The sequence below is a fragment of the Corvus kubaryi genome, unplaced genomic scaffold, assembly GCF_017639235.1.
Source record: "Corvus kubaryi isolate FWS band 111438036 unplaced genomic scaffold, C.kubaryi_AGA036_p1.0 134, whole genome shotgun sequence".
Classification (NCBI taxonomy): domain Eukaryota; kingdom Metazoa; phylum Chordata; class Aves; order Passeriformes; family Corvidae; genus Corvus; species Corvus kubaryi.
Genome location: NW_024580668.1, coordinates 2,602,960 through 2,621,570, shown reverse-complemented (window position 1 = coordinate 2,621,570; position 18,611 = coordinate 2,602,960). Strand labels below are relative to the sequence as shown.

General features: G+C 47.8%; 1 protein-coding gene across 3 annotated transcripts in view; it reads right to left on the bottom strand.

Moving 5' to 3' along the window:
* Positions 1–83: 83 nt before the first annotated feature.
* CASS4 (Cas scaffold protein family member 4) overlaps positions 84–18,611 on the bottom strand; it is a 19,165-nt gene continuing 637 nt past the window's right edge. The window contains exons 1-7 of one of the 3 annotated variants that reach the window (XM_042045329.1): positions 15,265–16,471; positions 8,652–9,059; positions 5,372–5,476; positions 4,286–4,435; positions 2,434–3,771; positions 1,604–1,663; positions 84–978 (exon numbers count right to left, since the gene is read on the bottom strand). In XM_042045329.1, the coding sequence (XP_041901263.1) occupies positions 565–978; positions 1,604–1,663; positions 2,434–3,771; positions 4,286–4,435; positions 5,372–5,476; positions 8,652–9,059; positions 15,265–15,270 (2,481 nt within the window). In that variant the 5' untranslated portion in view covers positions 15,271–16,471 and the 3' untranslated portion in view covers positions 84–564. Of the gene's footprint in view, positions 979–1,603; positions 1,664–2,433; positions 3,772–4,285; positions 4,436–5,371; positions 5,477–8,651; positions 9,060–15,264; positions 16,472–18,611 lie in introns of those variants that run through there. The other 2 variants (XM_042045320.1, XM_042045338.1) reach the window with 2 other exon arrangements.

Here is an 18,611-nt window from a genome sequence, read left to right as displayed (position 1 = left end):
TGTAGATTTATCAGGAGTCAAGACTTGTCCCAAAGTTTTCCTCTATGCTCAAATACCAGCCTGGAGCATTTCCCATTGACACCTTGGCCAGATTTTGTACTGTGTTGTATTTGTATATTAAACCCAAAAATTAGCTTTGCAGCTGTGTAAAAAAACCCTGTAATTACAAATTTTGAGTAAAGTCCTCAGGAAACAGTCGATACTGGGATATCATAAGTTACAAAACATTGTGCAGCTACATTTAAAGAGAGACTTTACATGAATAGAAAAAGAAATAAAAAAGGAAAATACATTTATCTGACATACATAGAGAACAAAAAAAGAAGAAATCAGTCCGATAATCAACAACTTTTGCTCCAATACACAGCAAACATTCCCACCCAGTCACTGTGACAATGACATTTCCAGGTGGGATGTGAACAGTGGAGAAGAAAGTGCAGATTTAACTCTTCTGCACCAGCTGCTGTGGGGATCTTCACCTGCTAACAGTGCACCAGCACCCAGCGAATTCCTGGCAGGAATTCTGAGTGCAAATTGGTGTCCAGAGGAGCAAAACCAGGTCCCTCAGTCCATCATGGCTCTGAACTGCTGGGTGTACTTGGCCAGCTCCTCCGTCTGCTCCCACAGCTCCCTGGTGGCCTCTGCGTTGGGATATTTGAGGGCTGCGGTTTTGGTGGCCAGGGCCAGGTTCTTGAGCAGGCTGCAGAAGCGGCTGCTGCTGTGCAGGATATCGCTGCGGGCGTCCCTCTCCTGGGTCTCCTGGCACAGAGAATCCACCAGCTTCTGCCCCACCATGATGATGAGTTTGCTGTGGGAGATGAAGATTTCGGGCGGCTGCTGGTTGCGGAGGCTGGTGGTGAACACCCCGATCGCCTTGTGCAGGGCAGCGAAGCACAGCCTGCAGTGCTCTGGGAGGGGGATTTTCCTGCCAAGGTCCTGCCTGCTGGGATTCAGAGTCTTTTTTGCACATGGCAAAACCTGGAGAAAGGGTTAAAATTAAAACAGATTCAGCCTGGTGTCACACGCTGGTTGTTTCTTTGGTCACTCTACCCTAAATTCTTGTGGTCTCCAAATTGCCCCATCCTGGAGCCTTTACAGTAATTTGTCTTTCCATAAAGTGTTGGAAATTCTCCTGATTGCCTTTTTCCCCCCTAAATACAGTTTTAATAATGGATAGCACACAAAGTGCTGCAGCCAAACACCAATCCTTTACACGGTCTGGGCTTGAAGCTTTAAAATAATAGAAAACATTGATCTTTAATGGACTTAATCAGGGTTATGAATGATAAAAATTCACAAAACAAGAGGCAATTTTGTGCCAGTGCATGACAAGATATTTTGAAATACTGATTCTCACAGCCTTATCCCAAATGATGCTGAAAGGCAATAAAATGAACAGTATGACTTTAAACTGGAGTTGTTTGTTTGGAAATAAATGTTTTTCACAGGTTTTCAGCAGCAATTCTGGGAAAATGATCTCTGAGAAGCAAATAGGTCTCTTTGTAGAGGTGTGTGTCTGAGTGCAAATTACTCTGAATTTTAGCAAGCACAGAAATCAGGGACTGAAAGCCCTCATAGATAATATTTTCAAAGTCAAAAATACCTTCAGGTCTGACTCTGTACTCTTCGTTGCTACTTCTTTACCTGAAATGACTTTCTGTGCCTGTTACAAATTAAAATGAAAGCAAAGTTGAAACAACTACATAAAGTATTTAAAAATAAATGTGTTCTTCTTTCATGGGGAAACAACTACTTGCTCTGCAGCCTTCACGTTACAGACAGCAATGGTGAATTTATTAGAAGGAGATGTAGTTTTTTTCCTACTAATAATGTGCCCGATCCTGCAAGATTTAAGACTGAAACCAACATCAACAAAACATTTCAACTTAATGTTCCCTAAATTTTACGGACAAGCCAGCATTTCTTAGGAAAACCAAGGGAGGTATTCTTAGTAGGTATTTTAGTAATTCTAAGGAGATTCTAAAAATCACCCAGAATTATTCTAACAAATAAATGTGATAATTCACAGAGTTTGAGTTCTATGCAAGCACGATTTTCATGACACCTCAAGTTAGAGGAAGGAACATCTCTTGTCGTGCCAGAGCCAAACACAATGTAGTGGCAGGAAGAGAACTGTGAGGGAAAAGAGAAGTGAGGACTTGCTAACTCCCAGATAAATCCTATTTCCCAAATGAATCTAAACTGGCAAGATGATAAAAATGTTTTATATTCTCTGTTGATTAAAATTACTGCTCATTGTACACGTGCCATCCAGCACTGTCACAAAATGCTGGATCCATGTAAAGTCTGGAAAACGGGACATAGTGCAGACTGAATGTGGCACTGGTGCAAAGGTAAAAGAGTGCTGGTAGTTCACAGCCTAATATCTGCACAGGGTGAAGAATACAGAGGGCAAATCCCAGTTTCACTGACCTGTAACTGGACATAATCACAATCCTCGGTGGAATTTTCTTCTGGTTTCTCCAAAGGGACCTGGCTTTGGATGGTTTTATCAGGAGCATTTCTCTGGAGTGACTCTATTTCTGCTCTTCTTGGCACTGGGATTTGTTTTGCCATTTTGCATTCTGGGTTCACTTTTGGTTGCTTCGTTTCTTGCTCCTTCTCACTCTTCCTGAAGAGCAGCTTCCCGTTGGCGATGATGATGGACACAAACCTCTTGATATCGTCTGGAATTGTCCGGGCCACCATAACGAAGCGATCCAGGTCATCAGGGTTGCTCTGGGGCTTCCTGAGCACCAAAGCCTCCAGGGACCAGCTGCAGTTGTTGAGAGCTTCCCTTGTTTCTGTCAATATTTTGTAGGAGTTCATGAGGATTTCAAGCTGTTTTTTAATCCTGGCCTGCAGGTTGTTATCAGTGAGGTTGGAGGCATTTCCCTTCAGGCCTTGAGCAAAGGCCAGGAACTCTCCCAGTGACACCTTTATGTGGTCCACTGCTCTGTGGATCTCCTCCAGGCTTTTCTCCAGGTGCTCCTGCAACCTCCACTTGCTGCTCACAAAGATCATTAAGCTGGCAATGGAGCTGGACACTCCGTGCTGCAGCCGAGTCAGGGTCTCGATGGCTTCTTCCAGCTCCAGTTTAATTTCTTGGACAGGCTCTGGCAATGCTGACAGAGTAGAAAACGACTCAGCAGAAGAGCTGGAGGATGAGGAGAGAGTGCTGCTTCTGCTGTCCACACTAGAGACACAAAAAGGGTCATTTTCTGACTTGGTGTCCCCAGAGAGCTGTGGAGAAGCGCCGCGTGCTTGGTCTCCAGAGCCATCGCTGTTGTTTTCCATCTCTTTCTTGGGGTGCCCAGCGCTGGGCAAACCTTTGGGAATATCATAAACATTCTCCCCAGAGATCTGATTCTCAGCCTTGGGGGCCAGGAGACTCAGGGGCACCTCACAGCTGCCGTTCTGTGGCAAGGGGAGCGCATCCCGTGAGGATGGAACGTCGTAAAGGGGGATTTCTGGAAGGGTTAATTTCCGCTGGCTCGGTGGAATGTTGTATAACTGTGGATTTCCAGCCTTGGCTTCCGTGGTTGTGGCTGGAGCCTTGTACCTGGCTGGGGGTATGTCATACAGCACCTGCTTCTCCACAGACTGGCCAGGAGGGTTTGCTTTGAATCCGGAATTTTCAGGGGATACCGGAATATCGTAGATCCATTCGGATTTCCGAGGGTTTGGCAAAGTGTTGTAATGGCCCCGGCACTTTTTCTGAGATTTATTTTCTGAGTCATTGAGTTCTCTTTTGGGAGGGACGTCATATAACTGCAACAGAGCACAGAGGGCTTAGAAACCATCTTTTTAAACAAGAATGAGAAACAGAACTCAGTTCTCAGAGCACTTAAATGTGTGCAACTCCCCTGATGTCAATGGAACAGCACCATGAAAAGGCTACCTCTGTTTTTTATTTTCTAAAATGCACAATCTGCACATATGAAAGGTAAGATATTTGGAGCACAGGTGATTAGATCATACAGCAAAGTCCCCAGCCAGTGAAATCTGTAGACACTTGATTTTTTCCCATTCACATGCACACCCTGGCAAACAATAAATCACCAACAGACACCACTGGCTCTGCTCAAACACCTTCAATGAATTTAAATTTTGACTTGATACAGATCTGTGTGTGTACAGCTGGAGTCCAAGCTGGAAAAGGAAAGTTCAGGACCATTTGTTGTATAAGAAACAGTGGGGAAGGGATGGGAAACCTGCCCCTGCTCCAAGCCAGGCATCCCAGCAGTGACAGATTATTCTCCTGTGTCCACCAAGCCTTACTCACATTGCCTGCTGCTGAGTCCTTCTGGCTGCCAGCTCCTGCTTTCTCTGGGTTGGAGGGGATGTTGTAAAGCTGCTTCTGCTCCTCCTGGAAGCTCTCAGTGGATCTGCCCAGCAAGGAGCCCTTCTGTGTGCTGGGGGGAGTGGCACTGCTCTGCTCAGAGAGGAAAAAAAAGGTTTATTTGGATCCTTTTTAGAGCCCACTGGGGCCTTGAGTGAGATGAAAGGCTTTGGGCCATACTTGAGTAGGTTTGGGTCTGAGCAGGGATCAGCCCCTCACACAAGGCAGGTGACTCCAGGAAATCTGTGGATAACTTGATAATAATGGACTGGGCTCAACCCTGCACTGCCAGGGAGCAGCAGCGGTGTGGGGAGGCTTCCTGGACATGCTCCAGTGCCACGCACACCTTTGTGTGGGAGGTGACAGCACAGGGCTGGGGGCTGGTGCCTGCCCCATCCTGGTGACCTACACAGGCTCAGAAGTGGAGGAAATGTGACATTCACCGCCCTGTCCCATCCTGGTGACCTGCACAGGCTGAGGGGTGGAGAAAATGTGACATTCACTGTTCCCAGGGGAGTGGGACAGTACCGAGGGCAAGATTGTGTAACAGGACACGTCACGGTGACATGACCAAATCCAGGGCATGTTTTTCCCAGGAGGTGGGTGGTGGGGGTGACATCTAATTTCTTGTTGAATGTGCACTTGTGACTCTTCTCTAAACATCCCCAAATCACCCCGACCAAATGACACCCCACATTTCCTCGTGGATTTCAAGGCAGAGAGGTTTGCACTCTAATTCTGAGAATTCAGTAAGACATCAGTACTGTCAACCTCTCTGCCTTGGAGTCCACGGGGAAATGCCTTACTAACAGAAAAAATGGAAATGTTTATGGGAAATGGACCAGATTTAAGACACACTGCTCTAAATTTCTAAGAAACTCAGGCGAACTGAGGTTTTCAGCTAAAAAATAGATGTTTTTCTTCCCAATTTTACAAAAAGCCGACAGGGTGGCAGTAGAATTGACCTCCAGATCTATTCGGAAGTGCTCTGGGGTGCCAGCTGCAGGGAGGGAGCGGGGCAGGACTCACCTGTGTGAGCAGGGACCCGCGGCGCTGTGCGGAGGGGACATCGTACACCTCACCCCTGATGTTTGGGGCTGAAGCCCGGCAGGCTCTCGGCAGAGTGAACAGGTGCTTGGAGGGGAGCAAAAACAATTATCATAAAACTGCATTGGCAGGAAGCTCAGGACAGCTCTGAAAAGTCATGTAGCTGGATAATCCACTGTTGGAGTATCACTCTTAAGTGGTAAAAACCTTCAGCTCTTCACTGAAGGTGAGAGACAGAAAGTGACCTTACAAGCAATAGGATGTTTATTCCCAAATAATTCTCCTTTGCCAGCATTTCTGCTACATTTTAGATAAGATCATTACTGGGACATGCATATCAAAGACAATCTGCCTTACTAACTGTGGGACAGAAAAGATTTGGAGAAAATCCAGCTGCAGTTATCACTGAAATCTTTAGACTGCCAAAAAGCAGAACCACTTAAAAAAGGAAGTGGGGAAATTTCGACTTCTCCAAGCCCACAGAGTCATTGGGTCAAGCCAATTTAATGTAAGAGCAGCAAAAATGTGCAGGCTGAGCATTATTCTGTAGTTATGAAAGACTGACTCATTTAGAAGGAGTAAACCTTGATGTCCTGTCCAGCTCCATAAGCAGGGGAGTCCAATATGGGCATTATATTTTCATCTGCAGTCAGATTCTCTTGTTTGATTAAAACATAATTTGAGCAGCCGTGACCAGATCTGTGGAACAGTTAATTAATGTCACAAAGTATGAATGCTGGGTTAGGACTTTTCTTTTTTAAAATCAACCACCAAAACATGGAATTTTCTTCATCCAGCCTGTCTTTAGCCTGGCTGCCCTCAGCTAATTTATAAATGGGCCATTGCAAACCACTGACCTCCAGAAACAATGCTGGGGTGAGATATTGCACAAAATGATTTCAGACTGCAGGGAGTGATTTCCATCATGTAAGTCCTGCAGCAACTAAAGTTAGGGGAAATATGGTAGAGGAGGAAGACTGCAGCTTCACTCTGCCTGCTTCAGCTCTCATCTGAAAACAGGGAATGAGGAGTGAAGACAAATCCCCTTAGTGCTCTGTGATAAAGAATCACAGAATCACGAAATGGTTTGGGTTGGGAGGGATCTTAAAGACCATGAGTTCCACCCCCTGCCATGGGCAGGGACACCTTCCATTAGAGCAGGTTGCTCCAAAGCCCGTTCAACCTGGCCTGGAACACTTCCAGGGATGGGGCACCCTGGGCAACCTGTGCCTGAATACGGGCATCTTACTTGCCAACACAGGCACAACTTCCCTGAGTGAAAGGGCAAAACATAAAAGGTGTCAGGAAAGCCATTCTTAGCCCAGGTCTGCTTCCAGATGGACAAATCTGAGAATATAGCAAGAAGGAAACTCACTGGATATCACATCTTACTCCTTTTTGAAGTCCTTTCAGTGACAGTAGAACCAGAAGGTGCCCTGCGTGTGAGGCAGAAGAGGGGGCTTCTCTGTGGGGTGAAAACACCCAGGCTCTGAGGGATTTCTTTTTGTTTCATTGCTTTCAATCAGCTCCCTCAAAGACTCGGAGTGGCTTTTCCCAGCTGCTCAGAGGACAGCTGAGTATGCCAGGAGCTTTGCCAGTTGTGCCACAGGATCTCTGTGGGATGGTCTGGATCGTTCTGTGCTCCCTGAGCTCCCCTGCCTGGGGACGGCTGGTGACCACCAGGGTGCAGCTGGTGTGGGGACAGCTGGGACACTGTGCCACAGGCAGCCCCGCTCTGAACTTCTGGATAATAATCAGAGGCTGGGACATTTCTTTTTCAGTCTTAGACTAGACACAGCTTAGGTGGATAAATTCATGAAATGAGACAGGGAGAGCCAAGGAGCTCTTCTGCCAGACCACTCATCCACATAATGAACAGATGACATTTTCCACCTGATTTGCTGGCAGAACATGGAAAATTCATGCCAATCTCTGATTCAGTTTGCAAATGGCTCCTTTAGTGTCAGGAATGTGGCGAAATCAGTTCACAGCAAGTGCAGGAGTCTTGTAGCTGTACTCAGTTTGAGTTATGGCTGTGCACTGCAGCTGCAGAGCTGAAAATGAGGTTTTGGTCACCAGGGATGCCCTGAGTTTGTTGTTTTCCAGCACCCACCTGCCACCCAGCAGGAAGCAGCAGCGAGGTTTCCATGATTCGCCTTCTGCACAGCAGGAGGAAAGGTGGCTGAGTGAGCCCCATAAATCAAATGATCATTAAACCAGCCTAAAACACTGGAAAGCTGAATTTTCTTCCTTTTCCTTTTCCAATTAGAATTTCTAATGTGATTTCTGTACACAGAATAAAGAGCCACGCAGGGCTGGAGAGCTCACGGAACTCAACAAAACCTTGCACTTGAACTCCATCCCCACCTGCTCTATTTCCCTTTCATTATGAAACATTCCCCATTCATTTTTTCCTGAAGAAAGCACAAGGTTTTGATCTTAAGACACTTGATGCAACATGTAATCAAAATGTTCCATGTACGTGTTCCATTTGAATGTCAAACACGAGGAGCTGGGAGAAAGAAGAGCCGGGCCAGGGAGCTGTAATGAAACCCTGGAAAATCGGGTTGTTCTCCTCTGTGACTGGGGGCACTGGTGGCTGCTTTCATCCTGCACACCCTGGTCACCATCTCAGCAGCAGCAAAAACGGGCTGGGAGAGAAACTGGTTGAGGGCACACAGCAAAACTTTGTGTCCTGCGTGTCTGACAGGGGCTGCTATTTTGTGCAAGCCTAGTGACTGCCTCGAGCAGCACAAGAGAGAGGCAGCAGCACTCTGAGCTTGCTGAGCTGCTGGAGACACTAAAAACCAGACCAAACCCAGCAATCACACACCAAAGGGTGATTAAAAAAAATTATGAATCATGTTCCTGTGCAGATGGATGCAAAGACCCCACATGTGCCCAGAGGACTGTGGATGGCCGCGTGCTGTGACCCATCAGAGGAGAAAGTTCTGTCTTGTTACTTTAACTTTGTAAATCATTTATAGATTCTCCCAGACAAATGGTATATTCTTTACTTCCTGCCCTATTTTACAGCCTTTTTAAGCTGCCAGAAAGGTGAGGGACTACAGAATATAGACGCTGTCATCTGTTGCCCAGAGCAGCATTTCCCACATGATGCTATAAATTGATGGCGGTTTCCTAAACACCATCATTCTTTTGCTGCAAATTCCACTGTAAATCTCAAGCTTTCTCATTTCCCACTCCCAACGATTGTTTTAACGACAACATCCGTTGTTTGCAGAGCTGTCTTTATTCTCACCTGGTGTACGGAGCGCTTGGTCCTCTCGCTGAGCAGCTGCGCCGCCAGGGCCGGCACCTGGTACACGGCCTGGGCCGCAGCGGCCGAGCCCCTGGCCGGGGCCTGCACCCAGCCCTCCATCTTCTCGTAGGTGGCCGACAGCACCGCGGCCTTGGGCACGGAGGGCACCTGGTAGATGTTGTGTCCCGCTGGCGGCTCCGTGGGCTGGTCACTCTGGGCCGGGGTGGCCGGCAGGAGCTGCAGGCGGTTGGCGGGGGCCAGGCCGTGGCGGCCGTGCAGGGAGCACCGCCACCAGCCCTCGCTGCCCAGCACGTGCCGCTCCAGCACCGTCAGGATGTCCCCCCTGCGGAACGCCAGCTCGTCCGAGCACTCGGCCTTGTTGTCGTACAGCGCCTTGGCCAGGCTGTGCTGGGGACACGAGGACACCGACATTGTCACACCCGCATAAGGGCTCTTTACTTTCCAGCTTGGTGTTTCCACCTTGCTGAGATCCACTTCCCACCTCGAGCTCCATTTAATTCACCCACCCCTTTTCACACTGAACAACCTCTCTGGAGCATCGATGCCAGAGTTAAACTGTTGCCCTTTATGTCTGCTGCATTCAGTGCACTAAAGCAATAGATAATAATAATATTACTGTGATCTATTTCTTCACCTTTTCCCCCAAGGCTCTTGAAGAGCATTGCTAATGTTCATTATTTAGATTCATTATATTAGATTTATGAGCTAAAACACAAGAAGTCCCACGTCAGCCTGAGGAAGAACCTCTTTCCATGGGGGTGGCAGAGCCCTGGAACAGCTGCCCAGGGAGGGTGTAGAGTCTCCCTCTCTGGAGACATCCCAAACCCACCTGGATGCATTCCCGTGTCACCTGCTCCAGATGGCCCTGCCTAAGCAGTAGGGTTGGACTGAGTGGTGTCCAGAGGTCCTTTTCAATCCTAATGATTCTGTGATTACTTATGAACATCCCTATATGAAAAATAGGTGGCTTTCCCATTGTTGTCCTGTGAATTCTTCATCTCATACTTACTCATTACAAGATCATAGAATCATGGAATGGTTTGGGTGGGAAAGGACTTTAAAGATCATCTCATCCCACCCCTGCAACGGGCAGGGACACCTTCCACTATCCCAGGTTGCTCCAAGCCCCATCCAACCGGGTCTTGGATGCTTCCAGGGATGGGGCAGCCAGAGCCTGCAGGTAGCTCTAGTCACCCCAGGTGTTTGTGCAAAGGGTAGAGAAAGCTGTGGAGGCAGTTTGTAGGGTTTTTTCAGTACCAGACAGATTTTGCTTTCAGCTTCAAAATGGGACCGTCTGCTTCCCAGTCAGTGGGACACTGGCTGTGTCTCAGCATGAATTTCTTACCAGAAAGTGCAACTAATGTCCAGAGAGATAGCACCCAAATAGGAAACATGATGCCTTGTATTTTTGTCCAGAGCATTTGCTGTGAAGCAGCAGCTGGCTTGAAGCTGCAGCAGAAGAAACCCAATTTGTCAGCTCAGCTGGTGACAAGGGCCCACTGTTGGCTGCAGGCGTTTCGTGGTCGGGGTGGCCGTGAACAATGGCTTTTTTGTGGGACAAGGGCAGCTGCCAGGGGTGGACAACAGCCCCTTTGGCCTCATGGCCCAACCTGGCTTTTGCCTTGAACATGGGAGTCCACTTCTGATTTGGACAACGCCAAATGTTGGAGCCAGGAATCCCACCCTGGGGCAGGCCTAGGCTCCACATATTAAAAAAAAAGGGAGAACAGCCAACTTTTCCTGTTAGTCATCAATCCTGCTTGATCCTTGGGTTTGGATGCTGCACAGACACACTTCTGAAGGACAGAGCCTCTTCTTCAGCCCTGAGGAGGGTGGGCAGAGGAAGACTCTCCCCCTTTTCCAACATGAAGAGCCTTATCCAGGCACATGCAGGAAGTGGGTGAAAGGCCAGGAAGCCTGCAGGGAGGATCTGAGCCTGGCTGGGGCACACATAGCAAGGCTGCCCTTCCTACTCACACCCACACAGCTGAGAGGAACATTTGGTTCACACTGTGGTTTTAGAAGGCTTCTCAATATTGACACTTCCCCGGACAAGTTTTTCCTGTGGCAGCAGCACACTCAAGATGCTGCTGAGCCTAATTTTATAACCAGAGACACAAACCTTTCCATCAGAGGGGTCCCTCACTCAGGGCACAACACACATTCCTTGGGTTTGGCCAGTAAAGGTGTGCAAATCCCAGGGCCAGCAGCCCCCAGCCAGAGGCCAGGCCAAGGCAGAACATGGTGCCTCAGATTTTGCATTTCTAGAGCTCACACTGGAGTATGTGATCAACACGAACCCAGGGACCTCTAAAATCATCCCAAATCAAGCCAAGCAGGAGATAGATTAATGAATTAATCAATTAATTCATAGGGCATTCTGGAGAACCTGACCTAGCTAGAAAACAGATCTGTTCATGGATCATCTCACATCCCATTCAGAGGGCTGGAATGGAAAAATGAAGACTTTGAGTAGAGAAGTGATGGAAACAAGCTCCAAATTCCAGTAGAACATGAATGAACTGAGAGATTGTCAGACCTCTGACAAGCAGGGTCAGTGGAGCTGTCAAAAAGAAGAGGTTAAAAAGAAAAATAAAAAAACCCCAAACCCCAAAGGTTTTCCCAGCTAAGGCAGGGCTTAATTAAATTCCATGTTTCAGGACAAAGAGCCAATACTCTGGAGTTGGAGAGCACATCTTTGCCATCCACTCCTGGTATTTCAGTATTTCAGCAGAGTGCACAGCACACAGGCAGAAGCTGCAGGAGGTGGGTGCCTGCTCCCACCACGTCTGTCTGCAGGGTGAGGTTATCTGCAGTGCAGGCTCTGCATCACCCAGCGTGGGGCTGTGTGCCAGAGGCAGGCCCTGGCTGCACTCCCGGCTCCCCGGGGCGTGTGTGAGGGATCGCTGTGGCAGCCCCTTCCCCTCCGTGAGCAGAAGCCTCCCTGACCTGCCCGTGACTGTAAACAAGCGCTGCATTCCCAGGATGGCAGAGCCCTGAGGGATGCTCGGCGAGGAGGGGGCTGTGCTGGGAGGGCAGTGGGAGCTGCATTTCTGGCTGTCCAGTGTGTCCTCCCCGGCCAGGGCTTGTGGAGCTCTCTGGTGCTTTGTGTGTTGTGCCCTTAAATAACAAACGTGTAAAAAGCACTAAAGCAACACAGGCGAGGTCAAAGTGATTTTCCTTATTTGCTTGCTGCTTCATCCCCATCAGCAGCCTTGTAAAACTTTTCCTAAGATAAAGAACATCCTAAAAGCCCAAAACAAAGCACCTTGAGAGGCAGTGCTGGGACTCTGCTCTCACTGAGAGGGTTTTAACGAGCTGGTGACAGAGCACGGACCTAGAAAAGAGGAAAAAAGTGTCCCCTGCAGCCCCTCCCCGAGGCACCGGGACCCCCGAGCCCACAGCCACCCGAGGGCAAAGCAAGTGGGTCACACACTGAAGGGATTTACAGAGCAGGGTCTCCGGAAGAGCTTCACTTCAAAAGCTTTCGTGTAGCTGGAAGTGCATCTCCTTTACTGGACTGTGGCTCAGATGTGGAGAGAGTAATTCCCCCCCAAACTGGACTTTTCACATCTTTGTTGTTTGCACTGGTCCCTCTATAAAACCTGACAGCCCTTGGGAATCATAGGAATGAAAGCTGCTACCTCATGTTTATTAATGGAGAAATTGTAATTAAGAGCAGTAAAGCTGATGAGGGCACAGTTCTATAATGTCAAATTCTACACCCTCAGACTGACATCTGTGCTCTGTGTACACAATAGATACTGATGCTAAGGAAAAAACATCCCACTGTTACTAAAATCTCCTGATCCCTCTCCTATGCCAAGCCTTATCCTCAGCCTACAGGACTATGCAAGAGGAAAAAATAACCTTATAAAATATACACAAACATTGCTAGAAAAATCCAGGTGATACCCAGTGATTTACAGCACGTGATAATTTGAGCATCTTGCCCACAAGCCTCACAAAATAATTTCTCAATGCCCCCTTCCCACTCAGTTTGTGTTTGGAAATCTCAATTTACTACCCTTGTATTATTTCATGTGAATGGGTACTGCACTATTTCACAGCATTTCAAATAAAAAAGATATTTTTTCATTTATTGTCTTCAATTTGCTTCTTAAAAACTCCTACTGACATCATGTAAATAAAGAGACAGTTTAAATCCTGGGAGTTTTCATGGATCAAGAGAAATATTTCTCTTGTTGCACATCAATACACGTGTAAGCATTTTACTGCAGGAAAGTGGGACTTAAAATATTTGAGGAGGAAGAGATACAGCAGTGTCCTGTGTTTGCTAAACAGTGCTGCTCATGCATCAGTGGCACCTCTGACATGTTTACAGAGCAGCTTCCAGTTAATCTCTTCACCTCCCAACATAGCTGGAGAAATAAACATTCTCCATCATCCATTAGCTGGGAACAGGCTTCCATGAGAATTCCCTTCTAAACCCCAGACCACGCTGAGTCACTTAAATTTTGCCCAGTTAATTGTAGAGAGTTCATATCAACATCCACAGGGAAAAGGAGAATTTACCTTGAAAGCTCAAATCATTCTCTACCTGCATGTGCAACATTTCCTGTGACTTGCAGAAGGTCCTTCTGCAATTTTTTTGTTTTGTTTTATGTATTTTGGAAATGTTCAGCTCATACAGGAGTTTTATGTGAGCTTCAAGGAGGAATGAACATCAGGACTTGCTTTTATTGCTTTAATTGATTTGTGGGGGTGGAAGCAGGTGCTGATCAGCAGGTTTTGAATTCTAAATGGTCAGATCAGTTTTGATCAAATACAGAATCACCACTTTAAAAATTCAAGCTTACAACTCCTGCAGCTTCACACAAGGCAGTGCTGCAGAGGTGGGAATTACAAGCTGGAGTTGTGTTCATTTTCCCCAAACGCTCTTTTCTCCACAAATAAAGTTAATCAAATCCTAGCTGTGTTAAAATCTCCAGAAGTGGCAAGTGCAGCCAGGATTTCACGCCACTCAGTTCACTTTTACACGAGTGCTCTCATGCCCACGTTCAAGGGAAGATAAAGCCGCCACTTCCTGCTGTTCCAACCTCTCACCCTGGCTGCATTCCTGGGGCTTGGGTCCTCAAACTTCTTTTCCCCATATGCACCCAATCACTTTAGGTTTCTTTTGACTTTTTTAAACCTTCTAGGATCTTAATTACATCTGAGCACGTTCATTTCTAAACGTGGCTTTACAGATACGGAAAGTCCTGATGAGTGCAAGTGTCCTCCTCAGAGCAGGGTCCTCACCTTCCCTGCTCTCCCTGCCTGTGCATCAGGTGAAACACTGCCAGGGCAGCTGGGCAGGGGAGCAAAAGGCACATTTTTCCTCGGCAGGAGCAAAAGGCACGTTTTTCCTCGGCAGGAATTCCTGCTGTGGGTTCCTGCTGCTGGAGGTGGCCGGGTGCTGTCCCTGCGGCCGTGCCCTTTCTCCATGGCTGTGGCAGCAGTGGAGAGGCCGAGGTCAGGGTGGGGGTTTTTGATTCACAGTGAATCAGCAGCAGCACCACAAAACTCCCAAAGCTGCGGCTTCCTGGGGCTCTCTGGCTGCTCTTATCAGCCCCCACAAACAGCTCTTGTTTTAACCCTGCCCTCTGGACAGCCCTGCAAAGCTCGTGCTTCTGAGCAAATTAATTAAATGCATGGAATAAATTGACAAATGGATGGTTTCTGAATAAATATCACCGAAACTGTAACATTTCTCTGGGCTAAGTGGGTTTTCCACCTGCCCTAATCAGTGGCGTGAATCCCCGCGTGCAGGCAGCAGCTGGACACTGCTCCTTCCCTGTCATTAGCCCAGGACACATGGTGAGAGCACAGCCTGCCCTGCCCGGCTGCCAGGGATCAGCTGGGACCCGCCGAGCCACTCACTTGTGTCACAGCCAAAGCCCCCTGCCAGCACAAAGCCCAGCCTGCGGGCTGGGGGCAGAAACGGTGACAAGCGGCTGGAAAATGGATTTGATCCATCACGGATTCCCCTCCACCAGCAGAGAAAACTGTATTTCCTGAAAAAGAGCACTCCTTTCCTCTTCTGAGCCTCAGTTCTCCTTGCAGGCGGCTCTGCAGGATGGGGCCAGTCCTTACCCTGGAGTGCAAAGGCTTTCCCAGGCTCGCAGAACTCGGACTGAAATTACTTGGCATTTTCCTCATCACAGAGTGACCTCAATTCTTTCAACATTTCCATTTCCCATTTCTAGGAATCAATGCAAAAACATCTTTTTTGAGGTAATATACAGCTCAACTGTTAAGCTCATTTTTTCCAAGAGAATGTGGAAGTGACCCGTCTGGGTCACTCATGATCGTTTTTAATAAGCTTGTTATTACTCAATGTACACAGAACCCACAGAACCGACCCTCACCCTCCTCAGCCACACTGCTGTTCTTGAGAAAGGATTCATTTGGATTATATTTTAAAAATCGGCACCACGTGCTCTGTTAGTGATGTGCAAATCAGCTGAGCACACACACTGCAAAGGGACCCTGCCAGATGCAGATTTGACCCTCTGAACACTACAAATGAAATCAGGAAAGTCATCGAATTAACTGCAGCAGAAAGAAAAAACCCACTATTTACACTGACCTTCATTTTGCTGCCTGTTTCCCTGTTAGTCCATCGCCTGAGGAGGAGGAGGAGGAGGATCTCCCCAGCCCTGTCAGCGGATCAGGCAGCTCTGGAGGGTCTGGCTGGAAGCTGGAGAGGGAAGGCTCAGCCTCTGCCACCTCCTGCTCGCTGGGAGCCCCAGGAAAGCAGCTTTGGGAATGGGGGGAGCTCATTACATAGCAGAATTCTCTCCAGGGAGCCACTGGGCTGCAGCTGGTGATGTGCAGGACACACAGACCCCCCTGCAGGGAGTGTCTGCCCTGCTCTGAACAGAACAGCCAGGGCAGCAGGGCTGGACCAGGAAAAGGATTGGATTTAGAAACATTTTTGCAGCAGCAATTTTTACTCCTGGTTTGTTGTTTTGTTTTGTTTTGATTAACACTAGTTTGAGGTTGGATACACTTTCAACCTGTCTCTTGAAAACTGAACAGATCTCCTTTGTGGTTATTAACCCCCTGCAAAACCCTGCAGAGGCAGAAAACCCGAGGAGGAAAGCCAAATATGACCTGCAGCGGAAGGGTTTTGTTTCTTGGGCTAATCTAAAAAATCCTTGAATGTTATTAAGCTATAGTGTTATTTAAATTATTCATGGTTGCTATTTGCACAGCTGAGTCCAGGTCGTGTTGGTGCACAGGTTTTACCACTTTGGATTTGTGGTATCTTGGCATTTGCAAATTTTTACTGGTTTTGCCTTTGTATGGGCTGGCTTTTCTCTGGTAAAAGCTTCTTCCTTCCTCTTTCCACAGCAGCTTCAAGATTAAATTAGACACTGGCTCCCAAAGCCACAATCATGTAGCTAGAAAAGCCTTGAGTGTCTTGACTAGAAAATGCTGAATTGAAAAGCTTCCTCAACAGAATGTACAGCTCTGGGCTGGGAGCAAACCAGCTGCTGTCCAAAGGAGAAAGGATTCCTGGCAAAAGCAGCCCATTTCAATGCCTGCGTGCTCTTTCTCTTCTTTCTTTTTTTAACATTAGAAGCAGCAGTTTGACCCCCTCAGACACTTCACGCAGGTGATAAAGAGCCATTCCCTTGCTACCCTGGAGTTTTTCAGGTGCTCCAGCATTTGAAAAGATGGAGAAATATCAGCAACAAACCCACATCTAGTGGGGACAGAACTACTTTCAAATACAATTAAACGTTCCCATGAAGGAACCCCAGAGGGAATTCCTGCTATGCAGGGACACCTCCCACTGTCCCAGGCTGCTCCAAGCTCCATCCAGCCTGGCCTTGGGCACTGCCAGGGATCCAGGGGCAGCCACAGCTGCTCTGGGCACCCTGTGCCAGGGTCTCCCCACCTTCACAGGGAATGATTTTTTCCTAATATCCAATCTAAACCTCCTCTCTTTTAGTTTGAAGCCATTCCCTGTGTCCTGTCCCTCCAGCCCTTGGAAATCCTCTCTCTCCATCTCTCCTGCAGCTCCTTCAGGCCCTGCAAGGCCACAGTGAGGTCACCCCAGAGCTTCTCCTCTCCAGGCTGAACAATCTCAGCTCTCCCAGCCTTTCCTCCCAGCAGAGCTGCTCCATCCCTCTGCTCATCCTGGTGCCTCCACTGGGCTCTCTCCAGCAGTTCCACGTCCTTCTGCTGTTGGCCCCAGGGCTGGGGCAGCTCTGCAGGTGGGGTCTCACCTGAGTGGGACACAGGGGCAGAATCTCTGTCATTCCCCACTCATGTTTGTGGGTGAGAAGGGAAGATGTGAACTGGGCATTTTAGGAGAGATAAACTCCACATCCACTTTATGCACATCCAAACACACTCCTGTTTTCCTGGGGCAGCAGCTCAGCCAAAGCTGTCACACAGCAGGAGCCCGTGGAGCTCACGGGGTTTGAAATTGCATCAAGGGGTGCAACGCTTCCTGTGCTGCCACTGGATACGCAACAACAAACAAACAACACCATTTTCTGGCTAAACTCAAACTGAAATCATGTTCGGAAGTGTTTTCCCTGTGCAGGTGCAATAGTTGGGGCACAGGGATAATTGCAGAGCATTTCCCGTCACAGTAACGCTGCTGAGGGCTGGTGCCTCAAGGAGTGCAGAGAGTACAAAAAAACCCCTTTGTATTTTTATATTATTCAAATATATGATACTGCCAGGCCAGCAGGGGCCTTATAAACAGTTCAGAAATGATGTTGCAGAAATAAGTTTGGCTTTTTATTACTCAGCTGAAGTTGACTGGGTTGCTCTGGCCATGTCTAAAATGCTCACAGCAGAACAGGGAATGGGTTTGCTACCATTACATTGATTTATTGACAATCCACTGAAGAGAACTGGAAATATATCTAGAAATAGAAAATTCCTCTATACAGAGATGAAAAATGTCCTGCCTCAATTACTGATGACTCAGTGTGAAAAGTAGCCCCCTAATCTTTACAAGCCTCGATGGAAAATTTTGAGTGTAAAACAATGACTCATTGAAGTCCTGTTAAGGTTTCTCCCCACATTTTCTATCAGATTTCCAGGAGGCAGTTTATTTATGGTAAACACTGAGATCATAATCCAGGATGAAAATCTTAATTCCATTACATTTATTAGACTTGCAGACAGCAGGACGGCAAGGCACTGACTTTGAATCAAGATTTCAGCATGCTCCAACCCTTACAGCTGCAGCAGGGCCTCTTATCCGTATAAAATTAATCTAGATGGAATATGAATACAGAAATAAATGTAACAAACCTTATACTCTGGTTCAAGTCATTCAAAATAGGAATATATAGTGTTTCAAAAGGCTTTCTGGTTTGCATGTAACAAAGGAATTATGTCATGCAAGAGGTCACCAGGGCTGCCACTGAAAGTCTCTGGCAAAGGATCTGTGTCTCTAATGTCACTGCAGCATAGCAGTAAGGTGGAACCTTGACATTTTATCTTTATAATTTCACAAATGTGGTCATTTCCAGATGCCTGTTCATTTTGAATCCCGCTTTATTCAGGATCTACCCCAGGAAGACATTTTCCCCAGTCAGTGGTTTTGTCACAATGAAAAGCACAGGGGGACATGAGGTACAAGAGCCTTCTGTCCCCCAAACACTTCACAGAGTCACAGAACCACTGAGGCTGGGAAAGAGCTCTGCGAGCACTGAATCCAAGCCGTGCCCCATCCCCACCTTGTCCCCAACCCAGAGCACTGAGTGCCACCTCCAAACCTCCCTGGGCAGCCCCTGCCAAGGTCTGAGCTCCCTTTCCATGGGGAAATTCCTGCTGCTGTCCACCCTGAGCCTCCCCTGGCCCAGCCTGAGGCCGTTCCCTCTCCTCCTGTCCCTGTTCCCTGCGAGCAGAGCCCGACCCCCCCGGCTGCCCCCTCCTGTCAGGGACTTGTGCAGAGCCACAAGG